General features: G+C 52.1%; 12 protein-coding genes across 12 annotated transcripts; 7 read left to right on the forward strand and 5 right to left on the reverse strand.

Annotated features, from left to right (window-relative positions):
• Nucleotides 1-1,505: 1,505 nt before the first annotated feature.
• Nucleotides 1,506-3,869, reverse strand: J4E87_007746 (uncharacterized protein; the record flags this gene model as incomplete). The annotated part of the gene is made up of 5 exons (XM_049379339.1): nt 1,506-1,535; nt 1,583-1,838; nt 1,900-2,176; nt 2,447-3,676; nt 3,728-3,869. The coding sequence occupies 5 exons, from the start codon at nt 3,867-3,869 to the stop codon at nt 1,506-1,508; spliced, it is 1,935 nt and encodes a 644-aa protein (XP_049230913.1).
• A 906-nt stretch (nt 3,870-4,775) lies between these two features.
• On the forward strand, nt 4,776-5,213 carry J4E87_007747 (uncharacterized protein; the record flags this gene model as incomplete). Its single annotated transcript, XM_049379340.1, has 1 exon — nt 4,776-5,213. The coding sequence occupies one exon, from the start codon at nt 4,776-4,778 to the stop codon at nt 5,211-5,213; it is 438 nt and encodes a 145-aa protein (XP_049230914.1).
• Nucleotides 5,214-5,797: 584 nt separating this feature from the next.
• Nucleotides 5,798-6,628, reverse strand: J4E87_007748 (uncharacterized protein; the record flags this gene model as incomplete). Its single annotated transcript, XM_049379341.1, has 1 exon — nt 5,798-6,628. One exon carries the CDS (start codon nt 6,626-6,628, stop codon nt 5,798-5,800), a length of 831 nt encoding a protein of 276 aa, XP_049230915.1.
• A 749-nt stretch (nt 6,629-7,377) lies between these two features.
• On the reverse strand, nt 7,378-9,125 carry J4E87_007749 (uncharacterized protein; the record flags this gene model as incomplete). The annotated part of the gene is made up of 5 exons (XM_049379342.1): nt 7,378-8,217; nt 8,271-8,604; nt 8,669-8,724; nt 8,772-8,854; nt 8,903-9,125. 5 exons carry the CDS (start codon nt 9,123-9,125, stop codon nt 7,378-7,380), a joined length of 1,536 nt encoding a protein of 511 aa, XP_049230916.1.
• Nucleotides 9,126-10,237: 1,112 nt separating this feature from the next.
• J4E87_007750 (uncharacterized protein) lies at nt 10,238-10,701 on the forward strand (the record flags this gene model as incomplete). Its single annotated transcript, XM_049379343.1, has 4 exons — nt 10,238-10,273; nt 10,325-10,452; nt 10,503-10,544; nt 10,596-10,701. The coding sequence occupies 4 exons, from the start codon at nt 10,238-10,240 to the stop codon at nt 10,699-10,701; spliced, it is 312 nt and encodes a 103-aa protein (XP_049230917.1).
• Nucleotides 10,702-11,100: 399 nt separating this feature from the next.
• Nucleotides 11,101-11,524, forward strand: J4E87_007751 (uncharacterized protein; the record flags this gene model as incomplete). Its single annotated transcript, XM_049379344.1, has 2 exons — nt 11,101-11,427; nt 11,495-11,524. 2 exons carry the CDS (start codon nt 11,101-11,103, stop codon nt 11,522-11,524), a joined length of 357 nt encoding a protein of 118 aa, XP_049230918.1.
• A 1,446-nt stretch (nt 11,525-12,970) lies between these two features.
• Nucleotides 12,971-13,696, forward strand: J4E87_007752 (uncharacterized protein; the record flags this gene model as incomplete). The annotated part of the gene is made up of 1 exon (XM_049379345.1): nt 12,971-13,696. One exon carries the CDS (start codon nt 12,971-12,973, stop codon nt 13,694-13,696), a length of 726 nt encoding a protein of 241 aa, XP_049230919.1.
• Nucleotides 13,697-13,922: 226 nt separating this feature from the next.
• Nucleotides 13,923-15,627, reverse strand: J4E87_007753 (uncharacterized protein; the record flags this gene model as incomplete). Its single annotated transcript, XM_049379346.1, has 2 exons — nt 13,923-14,006; nt 14,062-15,627. 2 exons carry the CDS (start codon nt 15,625-15,627, stop codon nt 13,923-13,925), a joined length of 1,650 nt encoding a protein of 549 aa, XP_049230920.1.
• Nucleotides 15,628-15,958: 331 nt separating this feature from the next.
• On the forward strand, nt 15,959-17,118 carry J4E87_007754 (uncharacterized protein; the record flags this gene model as incomplete). The annotated part of the gene is made up of 3 exons (XM_049379347.1): nt 15,959-16,022; nt 16,074-17,077; nt 17,116-17,118. The coding sequence occupies 3 exons, from the start codon at nt 15,959-15,961 to the stop codon at nt 17,116-17,118; spliced, it is 1,071 nt and encodes a 356-aa protein (XP_049230921.1).
• Nucleotides 17,119-17,121: 3 nt separating this feature from the next.
• On the reverse strand, nt 17,122-19,659 carry J4E87_007755 (uncharacterized protein; the record flags this gene model as incomplete). The annotated part of the gene is made up of 1 exon (XM_049379348.1): nt 17,122-19,659. One exon carries the CDS (start codon nt 19,657-19,659, stop codon nt 17,122-17,124), a length of 2,538 nt encoding a protein of 845 aa, XP_049230922.1.
• Nucleotides 19,660-22,647: 2,988 nt separating this feature from the next.
• Nucleotides 22,648-23,981, forward strand: J4E87_007756 (uncharacterized protein; the record flags this gene model as incomplete). The annotated part of the gene is made up of 6 exons (XM_049379349.1): nt 22,648-22,668; nt 22,719-22,943; nt 23,015-23,217; nt 23,279-23,367; nt 23,418-23,579; nt 23,632-23,981. 6 exons carry the CDS (start codon nt 22,648-22,650, stop codon nt 23,979-23,981), a joined length of 1,050 nt encoding a protein of 349 aa, XP_049230923.1.
• A 780-nt stretch (nt 23,982-24,761) lies between these two features.
• On the forward strand, nt 24,762-25,309 carry J4E87_007757 (uncharacterized protein; the record flags this gene model as incomplete). Its single annotated transcript, XM_049379350.1, has 3 exons — nt 24,762-24,952; nt 25,023-25,115; nt 25,171-25,309. The coding sequence occupies 3 exons, from the start codon at nt 24,762-24,764 to the stop codon at nt 25,307-25,309; spliced, it is 423 nt and encodes a 140-aa protein (XP_049230924.1).
• Between the last annotated feature and the right edge of the window lie 233 nt (nt 25,310-25,542).

Raw genomic sequence — 25,542 nt, forward strand, 5'->3', positions numbered from 1 at the left:
TTCCTTGCCGAGCGAGGATGGCTTCAACGTTGCGCGTACTATGCGTCCATCGTTACATGGGCACTTTGGTGGCAGAAGGTCTGGTAACTTGGCACAGGTAATTAACATTGAGAGCTACGGCGCACGCAGTCTGACATCTTCACTAGCTCGCCTACCGTCGCAATCGTTCCTTCCCAGCTACGTTCACGCCAGAACCGTAAACGCCTGGCCGACGAGTTCGCCCATTCTCTCCCACCGAACCCGCCGTACTCTCGTCCTCCGTCCTCGTTTCACGAAATTGTGATCGATCATGTCCGTCCCAAGCTATCGCCTAGTAGTACTGCAAGGGCGCAGACCGATGGGCCACTCACGAGCTCCGCAACCCATACCCATCCCGTACACAGAGATACTCTGCGATAAGAGGGATTACAATCTTCGGAGGTCTGAAGCTACTGCTCAGTACTGCGACGGCTCCCTGTGCTTGTGGCAATCGTAAAGGGTACCCACAGGCATCATCTTTGTCTTTCGGCATTGTTCGCCAGCTAGGGTCTGCCCAATACACCGCGACCGGACCAGGTCCTCAGCTCTGGAGTTTTGGATTGGCGTTTCTTCCGAATGTGCGGTATACGTTGTGCAGACGCGTTCGGTAATCTTGGTTGGCAGGCACATGATTGTATCCAAGGCGAGGGCGAGAAATCTTGTAGGGTGCATAATAAGCCGACTTTGCATCAGCTTGATGCTGCAAAAGACTAATACTTCACCAAGAGCGATGGTGAGACGAGCGCAACCCCAGAGCAGTTGAATCAGTTCATGCAATTTGTTGATAATAGTCCAGGCAATAAGGACCGCGATACCGAAGATAACGATTGCAGATGAAGAAATCATGATCAGCTATGAACTTCCTGCAAGGGGCTTTGGGCTGCTTTTATGTACACAAAGGTGTCATTTCTGGGGCTTTCTAGAATGGACGTGATGACAGTCGAACTTGCTAGCTGGTCCGCCTACCATTACATCCGGAGAAGCTCCATCTCGCCTCACCAGGCGGTAGGCTGTGACGACCTAGTATCCACCATCTATCTCACTAACACCGCCGCTGATATGTTGAAAGATATGAACTCAAGCCTAGAAAGATACCTCGAGAAAAGTGGTCATGAGTTTGTCTTCTCCGCGGACCCTAACTTGTTCGAGCTTTAGCACGAGTTTCCGCGTGCATATTGACACCCTCACTGGGCCTCTTGCCATGAACGACATTCAGATATCCGTCGTCGTGATGAGCCCAACCACACTCTTGACCCAACATATGACAGAATCCATCGTCTCTTGGTTCATCGTAGAACGAACAGGCTTCCCGTTCGCAAGTCAACCCACCATTTTTACATTCCTCACAAGACCCGCGATTATTGTCGCACAGTTTGGCTTCCTTGTAACATGTTGAGCATGGGACGTGGGCCTGGAAGAGGTCATGGAGCTGCTGTTGGAGACCACGGGGCATGCGGTTGAACGTGCATCTATTGATGTGCTTACCGTCACAATTCCCACAATTTGGGAACCCATTTCTGTAGATTGGTTTTCCATGGGCGTATTGGATCTCCGGGCGAAGCACCTTGCAGCTCTCTGCATCGGGGCAAGAATCACAGTGCAGTCCTGGCTCGGCCACGACACCGGAGAGAGCGACAAGTTCCTCTATAGTCATGCCGTAGGTCGGGTCCTCGATAAGATCCCGTCGTGCAAGCGGGCGACGTTTGCGAAGCGGTCTGTGCGCATATGGAGTTTCTGCATCGGTAAGGGCTTTTTCGAAGGCAGCTGCTGACCAGGACGAGGCGTTGGGCGGCAAGGTCGAAAGGACTCGCATCATCAACCTGAGAAGCATTAGCAGTTTTTCCTGCACATCCTTGATGTTGAAAGAAGTTATTGACTTACCAGTCATTTCGACCTCTTCTCTCGACCTTCAATGAGGTTCCATGGTTCCACTGCGTCTGCAACAAGCCAGTTGGGCCATTGAGATCTACAACGAATTCTCCCTTCTCGAACAACGTGCATAAAAACTCGTGAACTTCTCCTCCGGGTAGGCTAAATATACTTAGATCAGGACACGCGGTGGAGTTGAGGAATGGCTTTGCGATGAGAGGTCCTGTGTCGCGACCAAGCTCGTTTCCAACCAGCCATTGCGTCTTGTATGACCAGCCTCTTTCATTATCTCCAGTATCGCAAGTACCGCATGAATGCGACTCGTCTATCATGGCAGTGTGGTCTGACCGTAGCAGAACGACCCGGTCGATACAAAGCGCTTCGCTTCTCTCAGGTATGCCGCCAGTGGAGGCTACATATAGGAAATCCTGTGCTCCACAAGCTGGTATGATAACCCTTGAGGAATTTGCGAGTTCAAGAAGGGTTGAGGTGGGTACGTCGCGAGACTGGGCGCTTACGTTGTGTGGCAGGAGTTTGAGTAGGATGCATCTGGGCCCACTAGGTGACTTCTGAAAGAGCGAAACAGGAAGGATACCACTACATTCGAAGTTTCTTCGGTCTTCGCCCCTCCACTTGTGTTCTATGAACACTGCATCGGCGGTTGGATGATCTGACAGCGGGATGCAGACGTGTTGGCCAAGCTTCCAGCACTGGTTGTTGAGTTTGGTACTGAATGCGTCTGCAAACTCTCGGAGGTCTGTATTTGCTGTGTCTTCTGAGATATCATTCTCTATGACATCGTTGGGGACGCTCTTGTCTGGAACATTGTCGTCATAGAGGGTGGTGTTTTTCCACTTGTCACGGATCCTGATCTTAGCAATCTTTCCATACTCTCTAATGGTTTTGGCGAACTTTTCGGGTGCATCCGTTGAGGTCAATTTGATCCTCGCAGGCGGTGTCGAATGCGTGGCCTGGTCTTCATCGGCTTTGAGTCTCGTATGAATCATCAAATCATCCTCAAGCTGATTGATACGAAAGTGCCAATTGTAGATCGGTTCTAGTTCTTCTGCGGCACACCAGCTAAGCGATTTCCCCGATGTGGGGCCGTAAGTTTTGTGCTCGATCAGATATTCGACTCCTTCCTTGTGGTCTTGGAGGATGAAGTCAGCTACCAACGGTTCCGTCGGATTTGGAATGACGCTCATCTGAGTCTCAGGACATCGCTCTAAGAAATTGGCTAAACGCTGGATCGTTTCTCTCGACGTCCGAGTGTCGGAGTTATTGCGGGAAAACTGGAAGATACCGTCTACTGTCGTATCCGGAGCCGGTACGTGCCAACCAGAGAACACGATATGATTGGTGGGGTTCGTGTACCATGATTTGGTTTCAGCCGCAGTGTTGATCCTCAGGATGGCTTCATACACGTCGTCTTCGTGGACAGCGAATGGGGCAAGGAGAGCATAGCTAACATTGGCTCTCCAAGTTCCGGAAGCTTGGCTGGATTCTTTGGTTCTGTTGAGACGAGTTTGTACCCAGGAAAGACCTTGGTAGCTTCGCAGGGGGACGATACACAGGAAATGTGGAATTGCGGGCATCATGACAATATAGAAATGAGCCCACTGGGTTGGCCTCGTGATGCTGGTCTTGACATCGAATCGGTACAGTCTTAACGGGGTGGAATTAGTCCTCTGCTCAAGTGACCAATGCTCGGTACCTCTGATTTCAACAGCTGGGAAGTCGGAGGGGGGGTCGACGATAAACCCTCCATCAATGGTGCCGCCCTCGGGTCCTACAAGTCAACCATCAGTTGCTATGATACCAAATCACGACCAAGACTCACCTCGTATCGTCGCGATCTTTGTCTTGAACTTAGCCTGCCCATTCGCGCAAACCGAGCTCAGTGTACGGAAAGTCTCAGGTTCTCCGAACCAGCCGACCACATTACGGATGGATGCGATTGTATTTTGAAGTGTTGCTGGCATATTGCGTTACTCTAGGAGATACCGCAGTAGTCGGGGTATTGAACAACACTGCCTTACGACCTTAAATGTCCTCCGTATCGCTATCTTGTTCATCGCCCAGGTTTTACATCCTCCTGAGGTCAGCAAACAAGCCAAGCTTATGAGTATAATCAACAACCACGTGTCAAACTCGATATGTAATCACGTATTCTCAAGTGTCGAAACTGTCAAGCATGACGACAAAGCTTGCACGATTGTTGACCTTGGATGCATTAACGAACAGCTTCATCTTTTGACATCCAGCATACGCATTTGCTATGTAACGCTGAATACACCTTAGTGCCATCAAGCTGCGCCCACAAACAGTGGATCACTGCGTAATGAGGGCGGGCTTCCTTCTTTTGTCTCTAGATAGATGGAAGCATCGTCGGGCCGCGTTCACAAACGGATTGCTTTTGCATGAGATTGTTGGCCTAGTCTCTCTGGCTGAATTCCTATTTCCTTCCAATTACACATCCTTTTGTTGAACGCAACGGCGTATCTCGGAAAGTATGACTAGTCAAGATCAACTGCAGTTGTTTCAAGCCGTCAAGACTGCGTCCGATGGTGGCGAAATCATCGAGACCATAAGGAGTCACTCAAAGCAGAGTCTGTCATGGGCGAGTCTATCTTCTTTTTATAACGACGGAATATTCTAATTCCCTTTAGTTCCAGGACATCATCCCAGGGCTTGTTCCAGGAGACGAAAGCAATGAGCCTTGGCTAGCCGAAGCAAGGGATCTACTATGGCTGGCCGACGACTATACACAACACGAGAGATTGCGGGAACGAAAGACTTCTCTGCAAGCCCCTGAGCCTCTTCCGCTGCATGTCGACCTCTTCAATCTAAGATCATACTGGCCATTGTGCATCCGTTACCTTTCACCAATGACACCAGACATGGCCAAAGCTGTGAATACGGTATCGCAAGTCCTGTACCGGTCCGACATCCACGAGTACAAGCAGGGTGGTGTAAGCGACGTCGCCATCTTTGACCGGATCTGGTTTATCATCACTCGGCAATCAGTACAAGACAAGTTTATAAGCCCAATAGTCAGGGAATTGAACAAACTCATCATTGCTGCAGAAGATGACCTGGGCAAGATGCAGGTAGACGACATCTTACCAAGCGAGGATGCAGCCACAGACTTCCAGCAAGTTCAATTACAAAATGATTATCACACTAGCTTACTTCAAGCGCTGGTAGTGCTCCGTAAGACTATCATAGAGGAAAAAGATGTTTGGGATAAGAGCCAGGACAGCGCTGTGAGAAAGCACGATCGTGGGCAGGATGTGATCGGCGAAGCGAAGAGGAGCAAGCGTTGATGTGGCGCATAGGTGAATGAGTCGAGTCTGCTTACAGAGCGATCGCATTCACTTTTGTGACATTCACTCACTTTGTACCCCTATCTTGGGTTGGTGTTTATGCTTTCTGACCGAAAACCAACGCGCTACCATTGCGCCAAGGCTCCGAATGTATTTCGATGAAGAATTTCGGACACGCAAAAACCATGTACTTGAACGCTGCACATGAAGCAGCAGTCTGGAAGCCGATCTTTGTGATCTAGAACGCCCTCTCAATGGACAGCCAAGCAGTCCTCCTATAGAATGTGTGCTTTCTTCACATGAGGGGCAGTGCGCGTCGTGCTAATGCTCTGACACATCACTATACCCCACATCGATCCACAATCTTCGCGTCGCTGCGCAGCTTCATGCAAACCACTGGAAAACGCGGTACAAGTAGACTTTTGGCCCTTTTAGATAGCAGAGTTGCTAGACAAGACATGTATTGCTTACACAAAAGTCCTACACAAACACTTCCACATGCGCGGAGTTTTCCAGACGCCAAACTTATGCAATCGCTAATCAACACGACAAGTTACACGCCAACAACACTGCTTTACAAGCTCTCAATTCCGTGGCTTCCTCCACAACTCCTCCGGGTCCAGTTGCCGTGTTGGAGACACTCCACTACTCGGCTGCGAGTACTCAATACCACATGCGCCGCGATCCAAAGCAAGCGTGTTCAAGTTCCAATGGAGCTGCTCATCAGGATCTGTCGCCAAGCTCGTTCGGGTACGTCCCTGAGGCTGGTATTGTGCTTGCTCGGCGTTTGAGTTATTTGACGCCATCAAAGAAAGAGATAATGTGTCAAGCTCGGTCGCAAAGTCCATCTCCTCTTTGCTAGCTTCCAGGGCAGAGCAAATGTTGCTCGGTCGTGTTTTTGCTTTAATTTCCAACTCGTATACTCGCTGGTCGCGCGAGAACTCTGCTTCGAGCTGTCGGTGCTCGGCATACCACTGCTCGTACTGCTCCTTACTCATCTGTCCCATAGGAGGGTAGGTCGTGTTGTGCGCCGCTTGCCGTTGCTCCCAAATCTTCGCTGCTTCTGCTTGGATGCACTCATTGCAAATGAAGGCAGCGTCAACCGTGTCGCCATAAGGATCGATGCAGTTTTCGCCACAGTCCTCGACCAGATCCGTCCGGATACGGTGAGAGCAGAGTAGCTGGTGATAGAGACGGCCTTGGCACGGCGCAAACCGCTTGGTCCGGATGTTATTGAATGTAGAAGCGGGTATTTGTTGCGAGGTAGATGAAGAGGCGAAGGGGTTGTTTGCTCCTTCGTCCGGGGTGCTCGTCCAGCCCCATCGACATGCCATTACAAGATTTGCGTGAGACATCGTGTCGTCGGAGACTTTAGAGTTTGGCATGGCCCTAAAGGCACTGTTTGAAAAATCCATAATGAGGTTGATCTCCAAGTTGAACTTTTGAAGTTTGCAGAAGATATGCGGGTGGCGTCAGCTGACAACGCGTGGTTGCCTTGAGTGATGGTATTGATTGGACCTTCGAAAGTTACACAGTATCGAAGTGATTGATGTTGTGCGATCCCCGACGCGAAAGTGATCAAGGTCTGCGTTGAATAATCGGCGCTGTTCCTGTGGTCGCGTGGAGGTGCATCGTGTGTGCACAGAGTGCTAACAGAGTGTGACGCTAGCTATCGCAAGGCGTTCACTCTATGGTCCCTGGCAGTGAAAAGGTGTATTGGCAACTCTGGTGAAGCGGGCCGATAGTGATGTGTCGTACGAATGTGCTGCTGAATCCTCGACGGATGATGTGCTGCTGGGATGGGCTGCGATAAAACGTGGTGAGTCGTCGCGCGACGCGCTGCCTGGGTGGCCAAAGCTCGTGATGGACGCTAAGCCTCGTTCGGGCCGATGACGCTATGGAACCTTCCAGTATCTCGCCAAGTCAACATCCAGCCACTCACCAGCCTTCACACATGTATCACGAGTAATTCTGATTGAGACACTGAGGAAAAGCAATTTGAAGAGGGGAACTGTTGTCTCAGCACCTGTACGCGTCGTCATCCAGTGAGGTGACGGGAGAAGGGGGTGGCAAAGAAGTAAAACAGGGGGACCAATCGATGCACAATCCTGCTAATCGTCTCTATATCCAACTCACTACCCTACAATCTCCAGTTTCCAAGTCTCTAGATCAAGAATCTGAAACCTCTCTCGGCACCAACCCCAGGGACAGCGTTGATTGCTCCTTCAACGTGTTCTCCACGAGCAAGTTTCTTGTTCAGCCGCCCCAGTATAATGCGCATAATGACCGCCATGATAATGGCCAGTGCTGCAGTTGCGCAATCCACACTCAGGGGAACCGTCAAATCCGCCGGACCACTCTTTGGCTGAGGATACATGTAGCTTGCATAGATCGAGCTCGTATTACTGATCGCGTTGATGAAAGCCAGTGCAGCCGCCCTCTTCGCTGGCGGACGAGGTAAAGAGTTGGAGATCCAGGCCAGAGCTACGACATATCCAGTGTATACACCAGGTACCATCAGCATCATGGCGACGTAGCGAGGTGCTGTTGCAGTGGTAGCGGCGGCAAGGATGAAGGCTGCTACGCCGACGCAGAGAGGGAGGACGATGTGGAAGAATCGTTCGCCGGTGCGGTCGGCATGCCAGGCGTTGAGGTAGGTGGTGATGACTGCGAGAACATAAGGTGGCGCTGTTAACAGAAGTGTCTCGATGTTTGGGTATCCTAGCGTCTTGACCACTGTTGGGAAGAAGTTGGTAACACTGGCCGATGATACGTTTGCTAGAAGCATGATTGTAAGCACCCAAGTCTTGATATCGAGTAACGCAAGCTTTAGGCCGTGGAAGAAGGTTTGCGACTCTGCTGAGACCCAGTCGTCTTCGCCAACGTCTTCCTGGAGCCTGTAGACGGCGAGTTGGCGTTCTTCCTCTGTGAGCCAGGAAGTTGTTCGAGGGAAGTTGGGTAGGATCCAGAAAGCGCCAAAGGCAATCGCGACGGTAATGATACCCTGAAGGATCAGCTAACATCCCAGATATCCAGCTCGGCGCGTACGATACTTACCTCGATTATGAACACCCAGCGCCACGCTCTCAAGCCCTGCGTGCCATCCATATTACTCGTGATCCCGGCGGTAATGAGCCCACCGAAGGCGCCCGAGATCAAACTTCCAGAGTAAAGAACCGCCGTTCTCAGACCCAGCTCCTTCCTCGTGTACCAAGCGCTGAGGTAGAACAGACATCCTGGGAAGTATGCGGCTTCGATAAATCCCAGGAAGAAACGACACACCACCAGTCCTGCGAAGTTCTGGCATGCAGCAGTCGCACCCGATATGATGCCCCAGATGATCATGCACGTGGGAAGATAGATGGCGGGCTTGCCGGTCTTATTGAGGAACCTAAAGATGAGTGTACGAAGTCAGTATTTGTCTCACATACAGTTCGTACATGGATATTACTAACAAATTTGACGGGATCTGCATGAGGATGTAGCCGACGAACAGGATGGAAACGGTGGTCTATTCGAGTTAGTGACGAACTTGCTGGTGATTTCAGCATCACATACTTGATACTGTACACTCGTGAGCTCCAGCTCGTCTTGAAGACCTGCTAGGCGAACGGCAGCGATGTTGTTCCTATCGAGGTAATCTGGGCATTATTAGCGCTGCCCACCCGCGGCCATCTACCAAGACATACTCATGATATACATCAGGATGATCATCGGCAACAATCTCGTATCGATCTTCCGTCGCATCCTCTTCTCTGCTTCAATTCTTTCCTCGGCACTCATAGCAGCCACCAACGGCGGTGGGACCAGCTTCCGATGCCCATCGACGACCCCATTTCCTGCTTCCAGAGTAGTAGGCGCGATTTTGTCATCCGAGATATGCTCGATCGAAGGTTTTCGGTCGTCGGCCATTGTCGTGCGCGTCGAGCGAACTATGCGATTATCGATTCGACGTAGGCAATGCGATGGCGTCAAGCTGAAATGTGGTCAAGGTGAGGGCGCAGCGACAAGAGACGACAAGCAACGCTGCGGGGCCCCAAGCTTCCACTTATATGAAGCTTGCCCGTACTCCCAAGCATCTGCCGGGGTAGCTCGCGCCATGTACGTCGTCCAACGTCCGCCATGCGACGAAGACACACCAAAGCACACCCATACCACCTAACCGAGGGACGGTTGCCGACAACCGTGCAGGAATGTCGGCCCGCTGTAGAGATCAACACCTTACGGCGACCTGACAGCACATATGATTCGTCAATTGGGCTATCATTTAGTCGTAGTAATATGCTGATGCAACGGGTGTGCATGTGACGCGGGCTGCGCGTGGTTTAGTGGGTTCGTGTTGGAGGACAAATCGACATGCGGGGTGAAGATCGACCGAAGCGTCATAGTTGGCGTAACGAATCCGGGGTAGCTGAACGGCTCATTGCACGGCAACTGCAAGCGACACACCCTTTTCCTTTTCATCACCATTCGCATCGCCGACTTCGCAACCTCCATGACTTGTCACTTGCCTTGGCACCTGGAGTGCGTAGTATAGCTCGGTATGGCTAAGGTCGGCGCTGCCTTCAGTGCTCATGACGCGAGCACCTTGGACGGCCACCCTGGCAGCTACAATGAGCGACAAGCTCAATGCACGACTGCAAAGCTCTTTTGCGGTCATCACGATGTCTTTTTGAAATGGTTCAATTTGAGGTACACAATCCGAGTCATAGAGCAGAAATAGAGTCACGCCTGTTGAATGGCACATGTCATGAATCGCATTACCCTCGTCTAAGTGTCGCTCTATGCGAACGAAGATTCGATCATGGTCACACCGCAAAGCGCGAGGTAAAGGCGCGTAAGATACTGGCTGCCTAGACCGGGCTCCGCATCTTCGCAAACGGCTAGATGTGAGATATCAATTTATCCAAGTAATCTTGACTTCTCAACTCTACTACCTAACAGCAAATCTAATCGCCATCACAAATAACTACCTCTACCCAGCCCCTCCCGCCGCCAGGTATCCGAATATCAACTACAACATCATGCCCGCGGTACCAAAAGATCACTATCTCTGGACAGTAAGAATACAAGTTACACTCAATCGCCGTACCGAGTGCTAACCATGATAGGTCATCGTCCGAGGAAGAGATGGCCCTGCGAACAGCGCGAAAGCAGCGGAGGTCAGGGCCCTAGTCGCGGCAACTGCGGGATGCACCATCGTCAAAGACTTCCACCCAATGGAGGGTCACGGCTTCATGTATGGTAACCACGTCTCTTCCTCGAAGTCTCAAAGTAACAGTACTATAGCTACCACATGGCCAATACTGTTGAGTCAAACCCACTTCAAGAGTATGTTGGCTTGGACGCGCGTGCCCAAGTGCAACTGAAGCGCCATCGCAGGTCTGCGGAGTCCATGAAGGAGGGTATCGTAGACGTTTCACAGGTCGAGGAGGGCGCCGAAATTCCTTACATTGCTGCGGACCTGGAACATAGCGACCCAGACTAAGAAGTTTCGATCTATACAAAGCACGCAGCTTAGTTTCAGGTGGGCATGTTGGGGCAAGATCACGAGTTCTAGAGTGGGTGTCGATGCCAGTCATTCGATGAGGCACGACTGTAGACCTTCGGCTTCCTGGGCACCATGAAATAGAACCAGATTTCCTGCTAGGCTGCCATCATCTAATTGAGCGAATAAACGTTGGTAGAAGTCATAAGGGTACTGACCGTGTCGTAGCGCGAATGCCAACCACGGTTCTCGACGAGGCGCAGCCCGCGCGCCTGCTCTACAAAAAAGCCTGCACTCGCGTCCCAAAATTGTTTCCTTCATACCACTTTCAAACTCCCACTCAAATCTTTCGTCTATCACCCACTCTACCAAGCAAATACATCCACAGTAGACGCAACCATGTTCAACGAAAAGGACATCCTCCCGGCCTATACCGCAACCGCGACCCCAGAGCTATCATGGCGTGTTCCAGCCACCAGCACGCGAACACCAGAACAGCAGTTCAAGTTGGACCTGGAAGCTCAGAAAAACGACGGTGAGCTCGCAAGGATCCAGGCAGAATTCGACGAAGAAACGCGAAAGACGAAGATCGACCTCGTCCTCCTTACCATCAAGCTCCTCATCTTCACTGTCGCGGCGGTGTATATCCTGGGGTTTATCGCTGACGTACTCGCTGCCTGTGCACCGCAAGTCAAGGCGGTGGTGAAAGCTACGCCAGCTGCAGAGGTATGTTTTAGATTGCAAAAGCACCTTTTGTGTGATATACTGATGCCGTCGTAGTATTGTCTCCCAGAAGGGGGTTGTTATACGCAAGAAGAAGTAGCATCTTTCGTCGGGGATTATTTCTCTGAACACAAAGAGGAGATTGATGAGAAGATTGATCAGGCGATCAGACAAGTCATGGGTCCATAGGTCCTCTTAATTTGCGTTGTGGCGCCGCGCATGCGTCGACGAGCACTTTATCGTAGGGTCCTTAGTGAAAGTTATAGGTCCAGCTGCTTGGTGCGGGTGCTTCGTAAAGCTTCGGGGAAGCAGTGAGGTTTCGTGCGTAATGACCATAACCTTCGTAACGTAATGAAAATCGATTGGACGTGAGCGTAGTGTGTCTGTGGTGGAGATATCGTGGGACGTCCTCGGCTGTTCTGGTGGTGGTAGTCCGAGGACTGGCGGTGGGTTAACGAAAGCTTCCTGCTTTGCCGAGGTCAAGAAGGTCTGATGTAGATGTCAGCGGGCCCTTCCAGAAGGCATGCAATGGACAGAGCTCACAGGTTCTATTGAACCAAGGGTCTCGTGTGCTTGCTGAATGTCTGCTTGCCATCCTGCAATTTTGTCGAGAAGCGGAGGCTCCGCCTTGTATCATGAGCGCAGCTCAAGGAGACTTTGCTGCATACGCGCTACTAAATGTTGATACGTAGATAGTCTCTGAGATGATGTAGACTTCTAGCTTCGAAATTCCCTTCCAGAATGCGATGGTATTTGTGGACCGAGTTTGAGCTTGACTCGTTGCACCACTCCCAATCGCATCCTCCCCACGACCCAACCAGCAGTCCCGTACCCTCTCATGGGTTTCAGATCATTCAATATGAGGTTGTTGCTTTCCGTGGCGGCGTCCATGGTATGACAAGACATGGGCGCCCTTGGCAGAGAGCATCTAGAGCAAATCTAGTAGACCACACATGAGTTCTGCCAACTATTACCCCGACTGTGCGCATCTTCCAAACATTTGCCCGCCCCGACTTGGCGACGCATCCTGTTTACTAAGCTACATGCTTAAGTCCGATGCATTGTGTAAGCTCAGTCAGCTTTCTCGTGCCCTGCCAAGACGACCGAGTAGCGCAATAGGAAAGAGCAGTAAAGCAACAGCGCTTCGAGCCAAGAAGGCGTATGAGACCTAATGCATGGCCTTCAAGGTATCGACGACTGCGGGAATGTGAAGATAGATAAAGCTGCGCATGTTGACGGTGTTCTGGTAACCTACGGCGGATCTCTCTACCCTGCAGTATGAAGCTCACTACCATCATCAGCGCTGTTGCATTCGCTATACCGCAGCTTACGTTCGCGCAATTGTCGAATTTTGACGACTGGCAACACGAACGCATTCAACTCGATGATGTCTCGATCCACTTTCGCTACCACGGCGAAGGACCGCCCGTCTTGCTCGTGCATGGCTTTCCCCAGCACTCGTTGACGTGGCATACCATCGGACCCATCCTAGCGCAAAACTGCATGTCTTCGCACACCATACTTGATGAGAGCATCGAATAATAATATGGAAGCAGACACGGTAATCGCCCCAGACATCCGCGGATGTGGCGACTCGTCCATCCCCACTTCCAAGAACTACACTGCTGCAGCCGCGGGCGCAGATCTCAAAGCCATTCTAGACTACCTCAACATCTCATCCACATATGTCTTCGCGCACGATAAGGGTGTAGGACTAGCGACTTCACTCGCCATTGAACATCCTTCGCTTGTCAAAGCCATTATCCTCGCTGAATACGTTCTCCCCGGCTACGGCTACCCTTTGACCGTTCAGAGTCCCAGCTTGTACCAGAACTGGCAGCTCGCCTTCTTTGCCGTGCCCGATGCAGCCGAATTCTTCATTCGAGATCGCGAGAAACAGATGTTGAGCTGGTATTTCTTTCACGCGAGTTATTCCGGTACGGCGGCGGTGAGTGAAGACCATCTGCAGCGGTATACGAATGAGATTTCGAAACCGGGATTTCTGAGGAGCGGTATGGAATACTTCGCGGCGGCGTGGGAGGATGAAGCGTACTTTACTTCCGTGTTTAGCAGTGGGCATAGGTTGCAGATGCCGTTGTTGGCGCTGGGTGGTGAGGCGAGCTTTGGGCCTGTATCGCTCTTGGAAGAAGTTTGGTTACAGGTTGGCGATGATGTTGTCGCTGAGTTAATTCCAAAGGCTGGGCACTGGATTGGTAAGATCAATTCCTTGGATGGCGTCTTAGCTATCGCAGAAAAGCTCACAGCGGTGTAGGCGACGAGAATCCAAGCTGGACTGGTAATCGCGCCTTGCGCTTCTTCGAGGCAGCCGGGGAGGTGAGCAGCATTGATCTGTCTTACCTCAAAGACCTAGTGACTCTACAAGGTGGTACCATCTGATGGGAGGCGGGCGTAATATCTCGAGATCGCGATATGTCATACGAAGAGTTTAAAGAACAGGTAGAGGAATTGTTGGGTATCGCGCTGAGGTGGCATTGATATCATGTGCTAGGACTTCCTTCGAGCCCACTACGACGGCGGAAGTCTTGTAACCAGTTCGGGTTGTCTGCTACTGTTTGGTTCCACTATCGTAGATGTTAGCATTTGTCTGGTATATAATGGATCGTTTCGCTTCCTCACCGCATCATCCGCATCTTGGTATAACAACCTCCGCGACTCGCGTTGAAACATCTCATCCGTCGGTATAATACCCGACAACATCTGCTGTCTCGCAAAGCGACTAAGATGGCGCGTCAGAACCTTTGCGAAGTCATAGTCGTGCTGCGTAGAAAGGTTTCGAAGAGCCTCTAAAGAATCTTCAAAAGCTTGATGGTCAGGTGTCTGAGTGACTTCTTTCGGCGACTCCTGTACTGGCTCTTCTTCCCGTTGAAACTCTTCCCGTTGGATCTGCGATATCATCTGCTTTGTATGGTCGATGGATCCGGGGTTCGTGGCAGAGAAGGGTACAACGGTCTTCGCTTGTTCGGCAAGTAGGTAGGGCGGAAACGCGTTGATGACACGGGCAGCGACAGCTGGTTCGAAATCGTGATCCCCTTTCCAATCGGCCATGGTTTTGCCCTCTTTGAAATGTGCGGCGAGGTGGTCTGCTCTCTCATCCCAGCTACTTAGATTGGTGTTGCATATACCACAGCGACATTTTACTGGCAGAGTCTCAAGTTTCCAGTCGTCGATGAGAGGTAGTGTTTCCAGTCCGTGGACTAGACGAAGGTGCTGTGTGAGGTGATCTTTGCGGTGGAAAATACGCGGGCTGTTATTGCCGTCCGTGCATGCCGCATGATTGTGTTTCTGCAGATGCTGGGGTGTTGGATCCAGTGCACTACAGTAGGCGCAGTGTACTCTACCCGTAAGAGGTAGCACCACAGAAGCTCCGTGTGGCGTGCACATCCAGCTTTCGAGGTTTAGATGCAGCGATATCTCGTGTCGCTTCCAGTCGTACTTGTGCTTGAAGGTGTCGCAGCAGAAAGTACATTTGAATATACGATCAGGGTCCAGCATATTGCCCCTGACTCTTCCCTTGCTTCTTGTCTTGGCTTGACTGCGACGCTTCGATTGCGACGTAGCGGAACGGCTCGAATTCGCGGATCGTAATGAGGATTCGCTTGCGGCGCTATCGAGACTTGTGGTAGAGGAAGGGCCGCGATACTTGCGGAAGGCATCGCCGCTGGAAGGCCGACTGATACGTGGTGAATGGCCTATGGGTCTGTCCTCCAAGGCATGGTAGATGGCCGACAGAGATGCGGCCTCGTCTTCAGGCGGCGAGTTCCGCCAGCGCTGAATGGCCAGTGACTGACCCTCTTCGTGTCGAGGACTTCCACTCGGTATCACCATCGGGCTGACAGTGCCCGTTGATCTTCGCTTAAAGTACTTGCTTCGACGGCGGGGGAGTGTGTGATGACGCTGCGGTTGTGGGCGCTCGTGAAACTCAGTCGGCTGGTACGCGTCGAATGGATAACTTGGTGAAGTCATACCACTCAATGGTTGCAATGTGTCTTCCAACGTAAAGTCTTGGAAGTTTGGGTCGATTGCCAAGTCGTCGTCGATGCTGAATGCGGCAGGAGCATCAGGTGCAGCGTTAGTCGCACCCTGGCCGACATCTGTAGCGAGGAAGTTGTCGAACCATGAAGGGTCGATCGTATCTTCGTTCCATGATTGGAAGTTCCAGTTGTTCACTTGTTGATGATCCATGGCTCCAGAAGTCGCGGGTGTTGTTTTGGCAATGACGACGATGGCTGGAAATGGATGTAGGATGAAGGCGTCAGCCCGAAGTCGGCGCCGCTACCGATGCAACCTTTACCAAGTGATCGCGTATAGATCTAGGTTAGCAAGCGAATGCAGTACACCGCAAAGAAGCTCGGGCTGTCTCTGGCCGACTGCTAGATATTGCGAGGCATGCAAGGCGTAGGGCGTGAGGTGGGGCAAACTTCAGAACGCGCTAGCCCCGCGATCTAGACAATTCTTCCCTCTAGCGCAACAGGACCGGAAGTTCACGACGCGACATAACGTGACCTGCAACACCATGGAAGACGAGAACGACAAAGCCATCGTGGAGCAACACGAGAAAGTGCTAGAAGGTGTTTTCGGTGGGTAGCCCAATCGTTTCCCATTCACACCTGGTTGCTGATTCTGTATAGCCGTGGTGAAGCCTGCGAATGTCTCTTCAGCAGACGTACTTCTCAAACTCCAGTCAACATTCGCTTCATCCGCTACCTTTGCGCCACTTCGCAAGCACCAACCAAAACGCACTAGCAAATCCTCCGACCAAGTATTCCGCCTAGGTCATGGCGGCACGCTCGATCCCCTTGCCTCCGGCGTGCTCATCGTAGGAATCGGGCGTGGCACAAGATCGCTCTCACAGTACCTAGCATGTGACAAAAGCTACGACACCACCATTCTATTCGGTATGAGTACCGACAGCTACGACTGTACTGGAACTATGAGGACAAGAGCAGACGCCTCGCACGTGACTCGTCAGCTTGTCGAGGAACAACTGCCCAACTTTCTAGGAACCATCCAGCAGGTCCCACCGGTGTACTCAGCGCTGAAGATCAACGGCATCAAGGCTTGCGAGTATGTGCGACAGGGCAAGGAGTTGCCTCGAGCGTTGGAAAGTAGGGAGATGCAAGTGAAGAGGTGTGATCTACTGGAATGGTATGATGCGGGTCAGCATTACTTCGCCTTCCCCGGCGAGGAGGAACCGGCTCCAGCACCTGCAGTACGGATCAGATTGACGGTGTGTTCTGGCTTTTACGTTCGCAGCTTTGCGCACGATCTGGGTGTCGCTTGCGGTACCGTTTCGCACATGGTCGCGCTTCAGCGCGAAGTGCAAGCCAATTTCGTGCTCCAGCCTTCTCCGTTCCCGGAGGATACCCCTGCGATCCCGTATGATGATCTGGATGCTGGTGAACATGTCTGGGGCCCCAAGCTCAGACCGCAGCTCGAGGAATGGGTCGCGGCCAATCCAGTTAACCAAGGACATGTCAACGGACGGGAAGGAAGCACGAAGAGGAAGATGGCACAAGAGGGAGAAGCAAAGCCCAGACAGAGGTTCCGCGGAGAATGGGTTGCTGAAACGAAGAGAGAGAGGATTAAGCAGCAAGGTGGCAAGTACAAGGGGAAATGGGGACGGAAGCCCGAGGTTGAAGCAGCTATTCGGCATTTCACGCAGGATATCAGTAAGTATCAATGATACAGCGGCGCCCCATAACTCCTCAGCAAACCCAACCACTCCGAACTCCTATCCGTCAACTCGCAGCACTCGAGCATAGTCCATGTTCCCAACTCGCCGCACGGCTGCGCCTTGCTGTTCAAGACCAAACTCCTGCCGTCCACCACGCTGTTCTGGAGTAACTTCTCCATACCGATGTAGTTGTCTTTGCGAATCGCCGACAAAATCGCCGAAAGCCTGGGTCGCTGCAACGCATATCCGACATCCCATTGGATCACCATGTCGATGAGCTCAAGATACTGGGTTTGAACTTCTGGTTTGGTGGGGGGAGTGCAGTGGAGGAGCATGTCGTATATGGGTGGTAGAGCGGCGATTTGTTCGCGCAGGGCTGCTGCAGAGATGGCGTTGAGAAGGACGCGCACTGCATCTTTATTGGAGCCCTTTATGGCGTAGCTCAAGGCGTCGTATGTTAGTTCTGGGGCGAGGCCGATCATCTCTTCGAGCATTGTAGTGTTGGTCGGACTGTTTTGGTACGCCGCGAATTGCAGTACATTCATATTTTCGAAAGCTGGGTCGCGGGGATGTGCGCCTGCTCTGAGAAGTACGCGAGCTGTTTCCAGCGAGTCCAGTGAGAGAGCAGTGGCGAGTGGTAAAGCTTTGGTCTCCTTTTTGTTTCGTCGGAAGGAGATTTCCTCTCGTAGCAAACTGCCTTTGGTCTGCAGGATGAGTTCGACCGCCTGTGCAGCGTCTGCTGAGATCGCACGGCTAAGCGCTGTCCTTGGGCCCAGATCTGTGGCTGTCCGTTGCGTGAGACATAGATTGAAGCCTCTGTCGATCAGTAGCCTTAGTATACGAAGTGCGTCTTCCGGTCGCTTCTCCCAGGTTTCTTTCGTCAATGCGTTAATTGGTGATACGAGTCTTGTAAGCTTTTCTTGATGCAACAAAACATCGTCTTCTTTCTCGTAGTCCCTCGGCATGCCTTTCATGCTTAACATCTCTTCCACCGCATCTGCCCATCCGGCACGGATGAAGCAAGACAGAACAGAGTACTCGTACGTCGTCTGCCACGGGCGATTTGTGACACCAGCGTTCTTTGTTTCGCTCTTGTTGTCGAATGCCCCGGCAACGAAGGCTGTGGGATCGAAGTTTTGATGTTGCATGACGAGTTTCAGGGTACTCATACCGCGATCGACATTCTTCCATTTCGATAGGCCATCAAGGAAGCTAGTCTTCGTAACGCGAACCTGTACTTCGTTCCAATAGTGCTGCGCGTCATACATCTCTCTTGGCCATTGCTCGACCATTGGGTTTGCGCCATGATGTACAAGACAATCGATGAGGTCTGCGTGTCCCTTATAGGCAGCCGCCAAGAGCGCGCGATCCATTGGAGTGTAGTCTTCTCTTTTCGTTGCCTCTCCGTAAGTGGCACCCTCTCTCAAGAGATAGTCGACCACTCTGGCTCGTCCGTTCATGGTAGCTTTCGCTAAGGCCTCGTGCTTCACTTTCTTCAATTTACCAGTTGATCGATAAATAGGATCAGCTCCCATACTGATGACTGCCCTGACCAGTGAAATACTACCCTCTGCAGCAGCTTCTTCGAGGATATCGGTCAGGTCGTTTTGCGATGGACTACTAGCTGGATTTGGCGTAGTAGCCGCTCTTTTGAGTAGGAAGCTCTTCTTGAAAGGAGATGCACCCTTCCGGTCTGATGGCGGCTCCTTCCTGCTCAGTCTGCGCAGTATCTCAGCTCGAGCATCGCTGAGACTCATGTCGGATGCCTCACTCTCTATACTTTGCGTGGTGGATATAGAGATATTTCTTCGTGATGACTGATCTAGACCGCCAGGTATATCTGGCAATACGGATGAGCCCATACTAGAGCTGCGATTACCATTCGCCATGTAGCCAGTGCTCACGCGCTCAGAGATGCCATGGACGACCTTCAGTGGCTGTGGTGTCGAAGTGGAAGGCGAAGGATGATCAAAAGCGATATACATGGATTGTATCCTGTCTGACAGACCATCTTCAGTGATATCGCTGCTTCCCCAGGACATCGGAGGAGTAGAAGGGACTGTTGATGCATGTCTCAGAAATCGTAAAGGCTGTGGTGGAGAAGACTTCGACGCGCGTTGTGGGAATTGTGGCCGAACAGCTTGCGAGCCTTCGCTTCCTGGAGGTCGGGAGGATCCATCGGTTGGTGGCTCGGAAAAGGGCTCCATTTGAGGGTTATGCGATAGTAGTGGTCCTTCGCGCATTGGTGAGAAGACGTTGCCAGACTCGAGAGATATGCCATCGGCTGTGAGTGGCTGCATAGCGATACTGGCCCCAGACCCAGTAATGGAAGATGCCAACGGAGGACTTGCTGCCTCCTGCCGCTGTTGCGAGACTCTGTGAGTATGGTTCAGATAAGTGACATTCTCGTCAGCCTTCCCTGTTATTGTTGGAGATATCGACGGGTGGGGCGCAAGGTATTCGAAGGATGCTCCGCCATAGAAGTTGCCGTACTCAGCAAAGCCGTCTGCATATCGCTGCTCTTCTTGTTGCACCGCCATTGTTTCTTAAGCTCTTTGTTCGAGATTGATGTAGCTGTATTGGCTGCGATGAAGCGCTGCCAGGTGGTGAGGGATGCTAGGAGAGCGCGGGGTAAAAGTGTTCCCGGCATTGATGTTTGATTGCTTGTCAGCATGCTTTAATCCAGCCTTGTCACTAGAAGTGACATTTCAGGCGTTCATTCCTACCGGGTGGAAGACTGGCTTCCGAGACCCTGACAAAGGCGCAGGCGGGCTGTGGTGCCGGCGCACGGAAAGCCGTCCAACACAGGGATCATGGCCGCAAAGGGGCGTTCATCGCAGCCTCTGAAGGACTTTGGCTGGAAGTACGAGATGAGCATGCGGTATAAGCGAATTAGGTTCGTGAACGCAGCACGTGGGCGGAGAACTTCGGGATGCTCTCAATTCGGCTGCCATAGATGTCGCGTCAACGTTCTGTTCCGCCGCTCGTCGTTTGTGAACTTCTCTCTTGTCGTGGGGAGCATTGTCAACATGCCGTAGCGCCGATATGAAAAGTGATCGGTGGGTGTTTCTTTGTTCTCAGGTTGCCAAGCTAGGAGTGCCTCAGCCCTGCATGGAGAACCCAAATCCCGAAGCCTACATCCACCACTCTTATCTCGATCGTTTAGATGCCATAGCCGCGGAAAATTTTGTCATCAGAACCTTCCAAGCCACTGCTGAGTCGTTAATTGATTACCCATCCTCCATCAACGCGTTCCTTTCCACCATATCAGCGCGCATTGAAGATGGATCTTGCCAATGTTGGTCTGAAGGACTATCTGGTCATTGGCTCTCTCAGCGGGCTTTTGCGAACGACGTCGATGCAAATTGCTGGCTACAAGCAGAGGGACCTCACATACTTTCAGTCTTACGGGACGTGGGCGAGCGCGAGCCTCGTTGCTATTGTCGTATACACCATTGCGGTGCGGCTGCTAAGGGGACCGGCATTGCGGGAGGGTCGGACCAAGTAGCAGGAAGCAACGAAGCGGTGACGCAGCCACGACAAGGGCGTCTCGAGGGCGGCTCAATTCTGAGGCAGTGAAGATATATCGGCGAAGAGAGCCTCAGTGACATTGTACATGCTGGAAGCCCTATGATGGTCCCTTCCGCTGAGGAGGGATGAATCGGGACGAGTGCACGGGTGCAGTTACTCAGCAAGGAGCTTTGACCAGGTCTTTCGTGCGTGCCACCATCACCAAAGCCATGCCGTCCATAATCTCCAGGACACCAGGACCACCGCCATCTTTTCTGTATCGCATCGAACGTCTCCTATCGGCTCCCATGGTTGAAAAGAGCTACCTTTGAACTGCTCGAATCCTCTTGATGAAATCAGCCCGTCGTCGTCTTAAGCTAGGAAGCTGCGATGGCCTGCATTGCGTGACGGGCTGGGTTGGACCGCTTTCTACCACATCCTGCTCTTACATCGCGACGATACCTGGATCTTATCTTGTCCCCAAGGAGGATATACGAGCGTCACCAGTTTGCGCTCCCCTCTCAAGGCGAGTTACCAGAATGGCGCGATCAAGAGTCGCGCATCATGTTCTTGACTTTGCCGAGATATCTTGTGCCGAGAAATCTCGCGCTCCATACCAAGCTCATTTATCTGGAAATCTGTAAGCCTATTGACATGATCTAGATATCAAAGTGGCACAGTTGGCCCTACTGTATAAGGTTTGCTGATGTCGCGTCATTCCCCTCTAGCGTAGAGCCCCTGGAGGGTCGGAGCATGGCTGCGACGCCAGACGCTGATTTTGCCAAGGGTACTGTACCCTCGACCTCTGATCCAGGCCATCTCCACGGGTCCGTTGGCCCACTCCACAGAGATCTGTAGATCAGTGCGCGATGATTGTGGAATCTAGGGTCGGGGCTTTTGGAGAAACAAGGAATCCACCACGGCGCTACGGAACGCCTTCGATCGCAAAATAAAGACATTTAGCCTACGGCGTGTCAGACGCGCACGCAGGTTCCCAGTCGCTTCATGAGTGAAGAAGGACCGACAACGTCGAGGGAAAGTCGACCGCGACCACTCCGAGGGATTGCATGCTGATCGGAGACAACCCCGCGAAATCGCCAAGTCGTTGGACTGCTATCTGACCCTGCCGCGAGTCAAGCGTGCGTCGTCCATCGCCACGAGGCTGTCTCAACGCAAAACTGGACCGGCTGGGCAGAAGCCACGAGGATATCCCAGAAAGACTCTGTAGCGTGCGGTAGCTCCGCGACAAGCTCAACCAAGGACACTGATGGACTCAAGCACTTCGTGACGGCGCCCGCAATTAGCTTACCACGTTATCTGTGAATTCGAGAGTCCCGATTCGCGGCTCAGAAGTTCTCGAGCTGCTTTGGCTTCTTCTAGTGTTGTGTTGGTATGGTACTGGTGTTTCACTGTTTGCTCAGCTCCCTCTGTCAGTTCCGTGTATGCATAATGCCTGCCCAACGACAGAGACTGTACAACTCGCGGCAAGATTAAGATAAATTATGGACGGGACGGGGAATGTTCCCGCTCACGTCCGAGACGCGGCGCCATAAGAGTGAGGCATGTTGATACCTGCTATCTATCTTGCGCGTACAAACGTTGCGATAACCTCATGACGTTCGGGCAACGTTGTCACGTCAGTGCGAAGCTCGTATTCGCAGAATACCGAAGCTTCTCATGCCCGTTAAGCAAAAGGAAAAAAGGGTTCGTCTCACCCGCAGTGGCCGCGGAGCCGGTTGATCGACTACTGATCAGCACGGGACAGACGCTACCAGCCGCCTGGAACTATGCGACTCATGATTCCGACGTGTAGCACAAGACGCCGGATCATACCACTCCCTTTTAACCTACCCTGACCCTAGGCTTCGCGCTGCCCGCTATATGCAGGTGTCAAGATGTCAAACAACCCCAAGTAGAGTTCGCACTTGACCTCACTCACCACTTCTCTCCGTTTGTTGCCATTGGGGCGAACTTAAACTCCACCGGCCACACATACTGTGTGTGTGTATGTTGCCGCGATGGAGATAGTCACTTCTATCGTAAGAACTACGCGAGTCCGAATGATTTGAAGTCTCACTCACATCCACAGGTCATCCAGGGGATACTCCTCGTGTTGGCACTGGGTGTTACGATCCTAAGATGTTGGGTCCGTCTTTGTATGGAGCACCGTTCGTTGACTCTACCCGACTACCTCGTATGGGGAGGATTCATCTGCGCGCTTGGATGGTTTGCTTGTTCCACGAGAGCGCTTTATATCTTGATTGATCATCCTCTGGACGAGGAGACAAGGAGCGACTCTGTCGAATACCTGAAGGTACGTCAAAAAAAAACATGACCTTTAAGATACGCAACGAGAAGAGTGAGCTGACAGATGTTTGCTGCTAGGTCGTATTCGTGTCTATCTACTTCTTCGACACGGGGTTGTACTTCCCCAAAGTTTCGCTGGTGGCTTTCTACTGGTGGTTGATCCCGCAAGGCTTCAGACGTCTTCGTTACGCAGTCTATGCCACTACTGCGATCGTGATCGCCTGCTTCGTTGCGAGCATACTGTGCGATACTCTTCTCGCGCCAAATATCTCCGACAACTGGTACGACCTTTCCCCTTACTTCGATCAAGTGGTTCCTTGGCTAACATCTACTTTTCAAAAGGTCTATCGAGAACCAGCTCAACTCAACATGGAACACGTACTCCAATCTGGTGGTCAACTGGACACTCAACTTTGGCACCGATCTGCTGCGTAAGTAGCCCGAATTCACCTTGCAAATTATGAGCTAACGCTGTCCCCAGTGTTCGGCCTGCCATTCTTCATCTTCAACTGCTTGAAGCTGCGTAGAAGACAAAAGGTCGGCCTGGTCGGAATCTTCTCTCTAGGCGCCATCACCATGGCAATCAGTCTCGCCCGTTTCATCGTCTACAACATGGACTACGACATCGCCGACGCCGACGGCAGTACGTCACCCTTCCCATCTCCCCTCCCCAATCCTCCACTAACAGCCCCCAGACCTTTGGTGCACGGCCGAGATGTGCACAGCCGTCATCGTCGTCTCGCTCCCGTCCTTGAAGGCACTCATCATCAAACCTACACCCGCTACCTCATCCAACCGCAGCAACTCAGGCTATCTGCAAGCTGGCTCTGGCAAAACGATTGGTAGCAAAGGTATCAACTTCAACGGGCACAGCTCGAACATTCAGGGCGGCACTATGGACGATGAAATGGAGTTGACTTTTCTGGACCGAAAGGCTAGCCCTACACCAACTGGAACCACTGATGGGTCACGCTTGCAAGATGGGAAAGATAATGTAATGGTGACTACAGATTTCGAGGTCACCAGTACGAGGAATGTGTTTTAGATTGGTGTGTCAGTAATCCTGATCGTCATTTAGACTGCATAAAAGATATAATGAAATGATAGCAACGACTACTCGTATACCGTCTTCACAGCGAGCACCGTCCGCTCGATCTCCTGCTCCAATCCCTCGGGAACTCATTGTACCGGGGTAGTCGAAACCGCATTTTCAGAATCGAACGCTCTGCGACATGTCTGCACATTTACCGCCTTGTAGTTCTCGCGATAAACAGCATGCGATAAGGACATCGGGGTGATAGCCCTAGACCCTCGATCCCTTCTTAGTGAACACGATCGGGCCCGAAGTCGTCCTAGCTATATAGGCGCAATATTGTTGTGGAATAGCATGTGACGTCAAGTCGCGAAGCCGGACTCGAGAACTAGCACACGCAGCCTTTAGCCATATACGCACCGTTTAATCGCACAAGCTCGCAGTCTGTCTAGCACCGAGACGACATATATCGCGCATTCGCATTGCCGCATCGTGAAGACAAGCTATGTATGCAGAGGTTATAGGGAGATTGGCAGTCACGATCCCGTCGCAAACGTCCGTGCGGTCATAACGGCAATGAGGAGGCGGTGCATCCCTCCCACTCCGCCCAACCACATCGCCCACCTGACCCCCGACCCACACACCTGCCGTCATCCACCACCGACTTCATCCTTTCCTCATCGCCGGTCGCACGCCGTCCCTCACGCTTTACCCCGACCACCGTGCCCTCACCGCGCGCCTTCCTACGACCACCCGCTGCGCGACTCCTCGGACGCATCGCATGCCGCCGATATGAAGCCCAGTAGCCGCCTCGTTCCCGTGTCTACACTGCTTTTGCTGTCGGCATGGACAGGCACAGTCCTAGCCGACGACACCATCAGCGGCACAAAGATCAAAGTGCAGCTCTTTGCCGCACCCTCGTTTCTGAGCGAAGTCAGTGTTGACGCGTATAATAACCAGTGTCTCTCGCTGGATAATAATCTGTATGTTGCGCACACCACACCCGTCTTTCCGCGCGTCATTTGGGGACTCAAGCTAACGTAGGGGATACAGCATCGATGGGCGCGTACAAAGTATCTTAGTAGGCGGACACGACGTCAAGGCTGTGTTGGATAGGGATGATTACTGGAGCTGTCGGTTTTATGAGTAAGTTTACTGTGTTGTATCGGGTTTTGGAGGGTGGCAGCTAATAATACCACAGCAATTACGACTGCAGCGGCGACGAAAACATGGATCAGTTCCTCGCTATTTCCGATGGCGCGAATAACCTCGGGAGTGTGGGTTGGGGGACAAAGATACATGGGTTGAAGTGCAGTAATAAGGAGCACGAGGACGACTGAATGGGTGAAGAATAGTGGCAAGAGATGGATACGTGCTGCGATACATACGTCGAGCGATATTCGATCCAGACAGTGACGTTCGTCGCGCGACGACACAAACCCCATTACGGATGCGAACGATACACCTCCGCCGCGGAGACTGGGACGCGCCCAGGAAGGTCAGAAGCATCCCACACCGGCGTGTGCTGACCGTATGGCTCGAGGCGATCAAGCACACAAGCAGAGAGGGCAAT

Source organism: Alternaria ethzedia (assembly GCF_023757985.1).
Source record: "Alternaria ethzedia strain BMP 0044 chromosome Unknown scaffold_22, whole genome shotgun sequence".
NCBI classification, from domain to species: Eukaryota; Fungi; Ascomycota; class Dothideomycetes; order Pleosporales; family Pleosporaceae; genus Alternaria; species Alternaria ethzedia.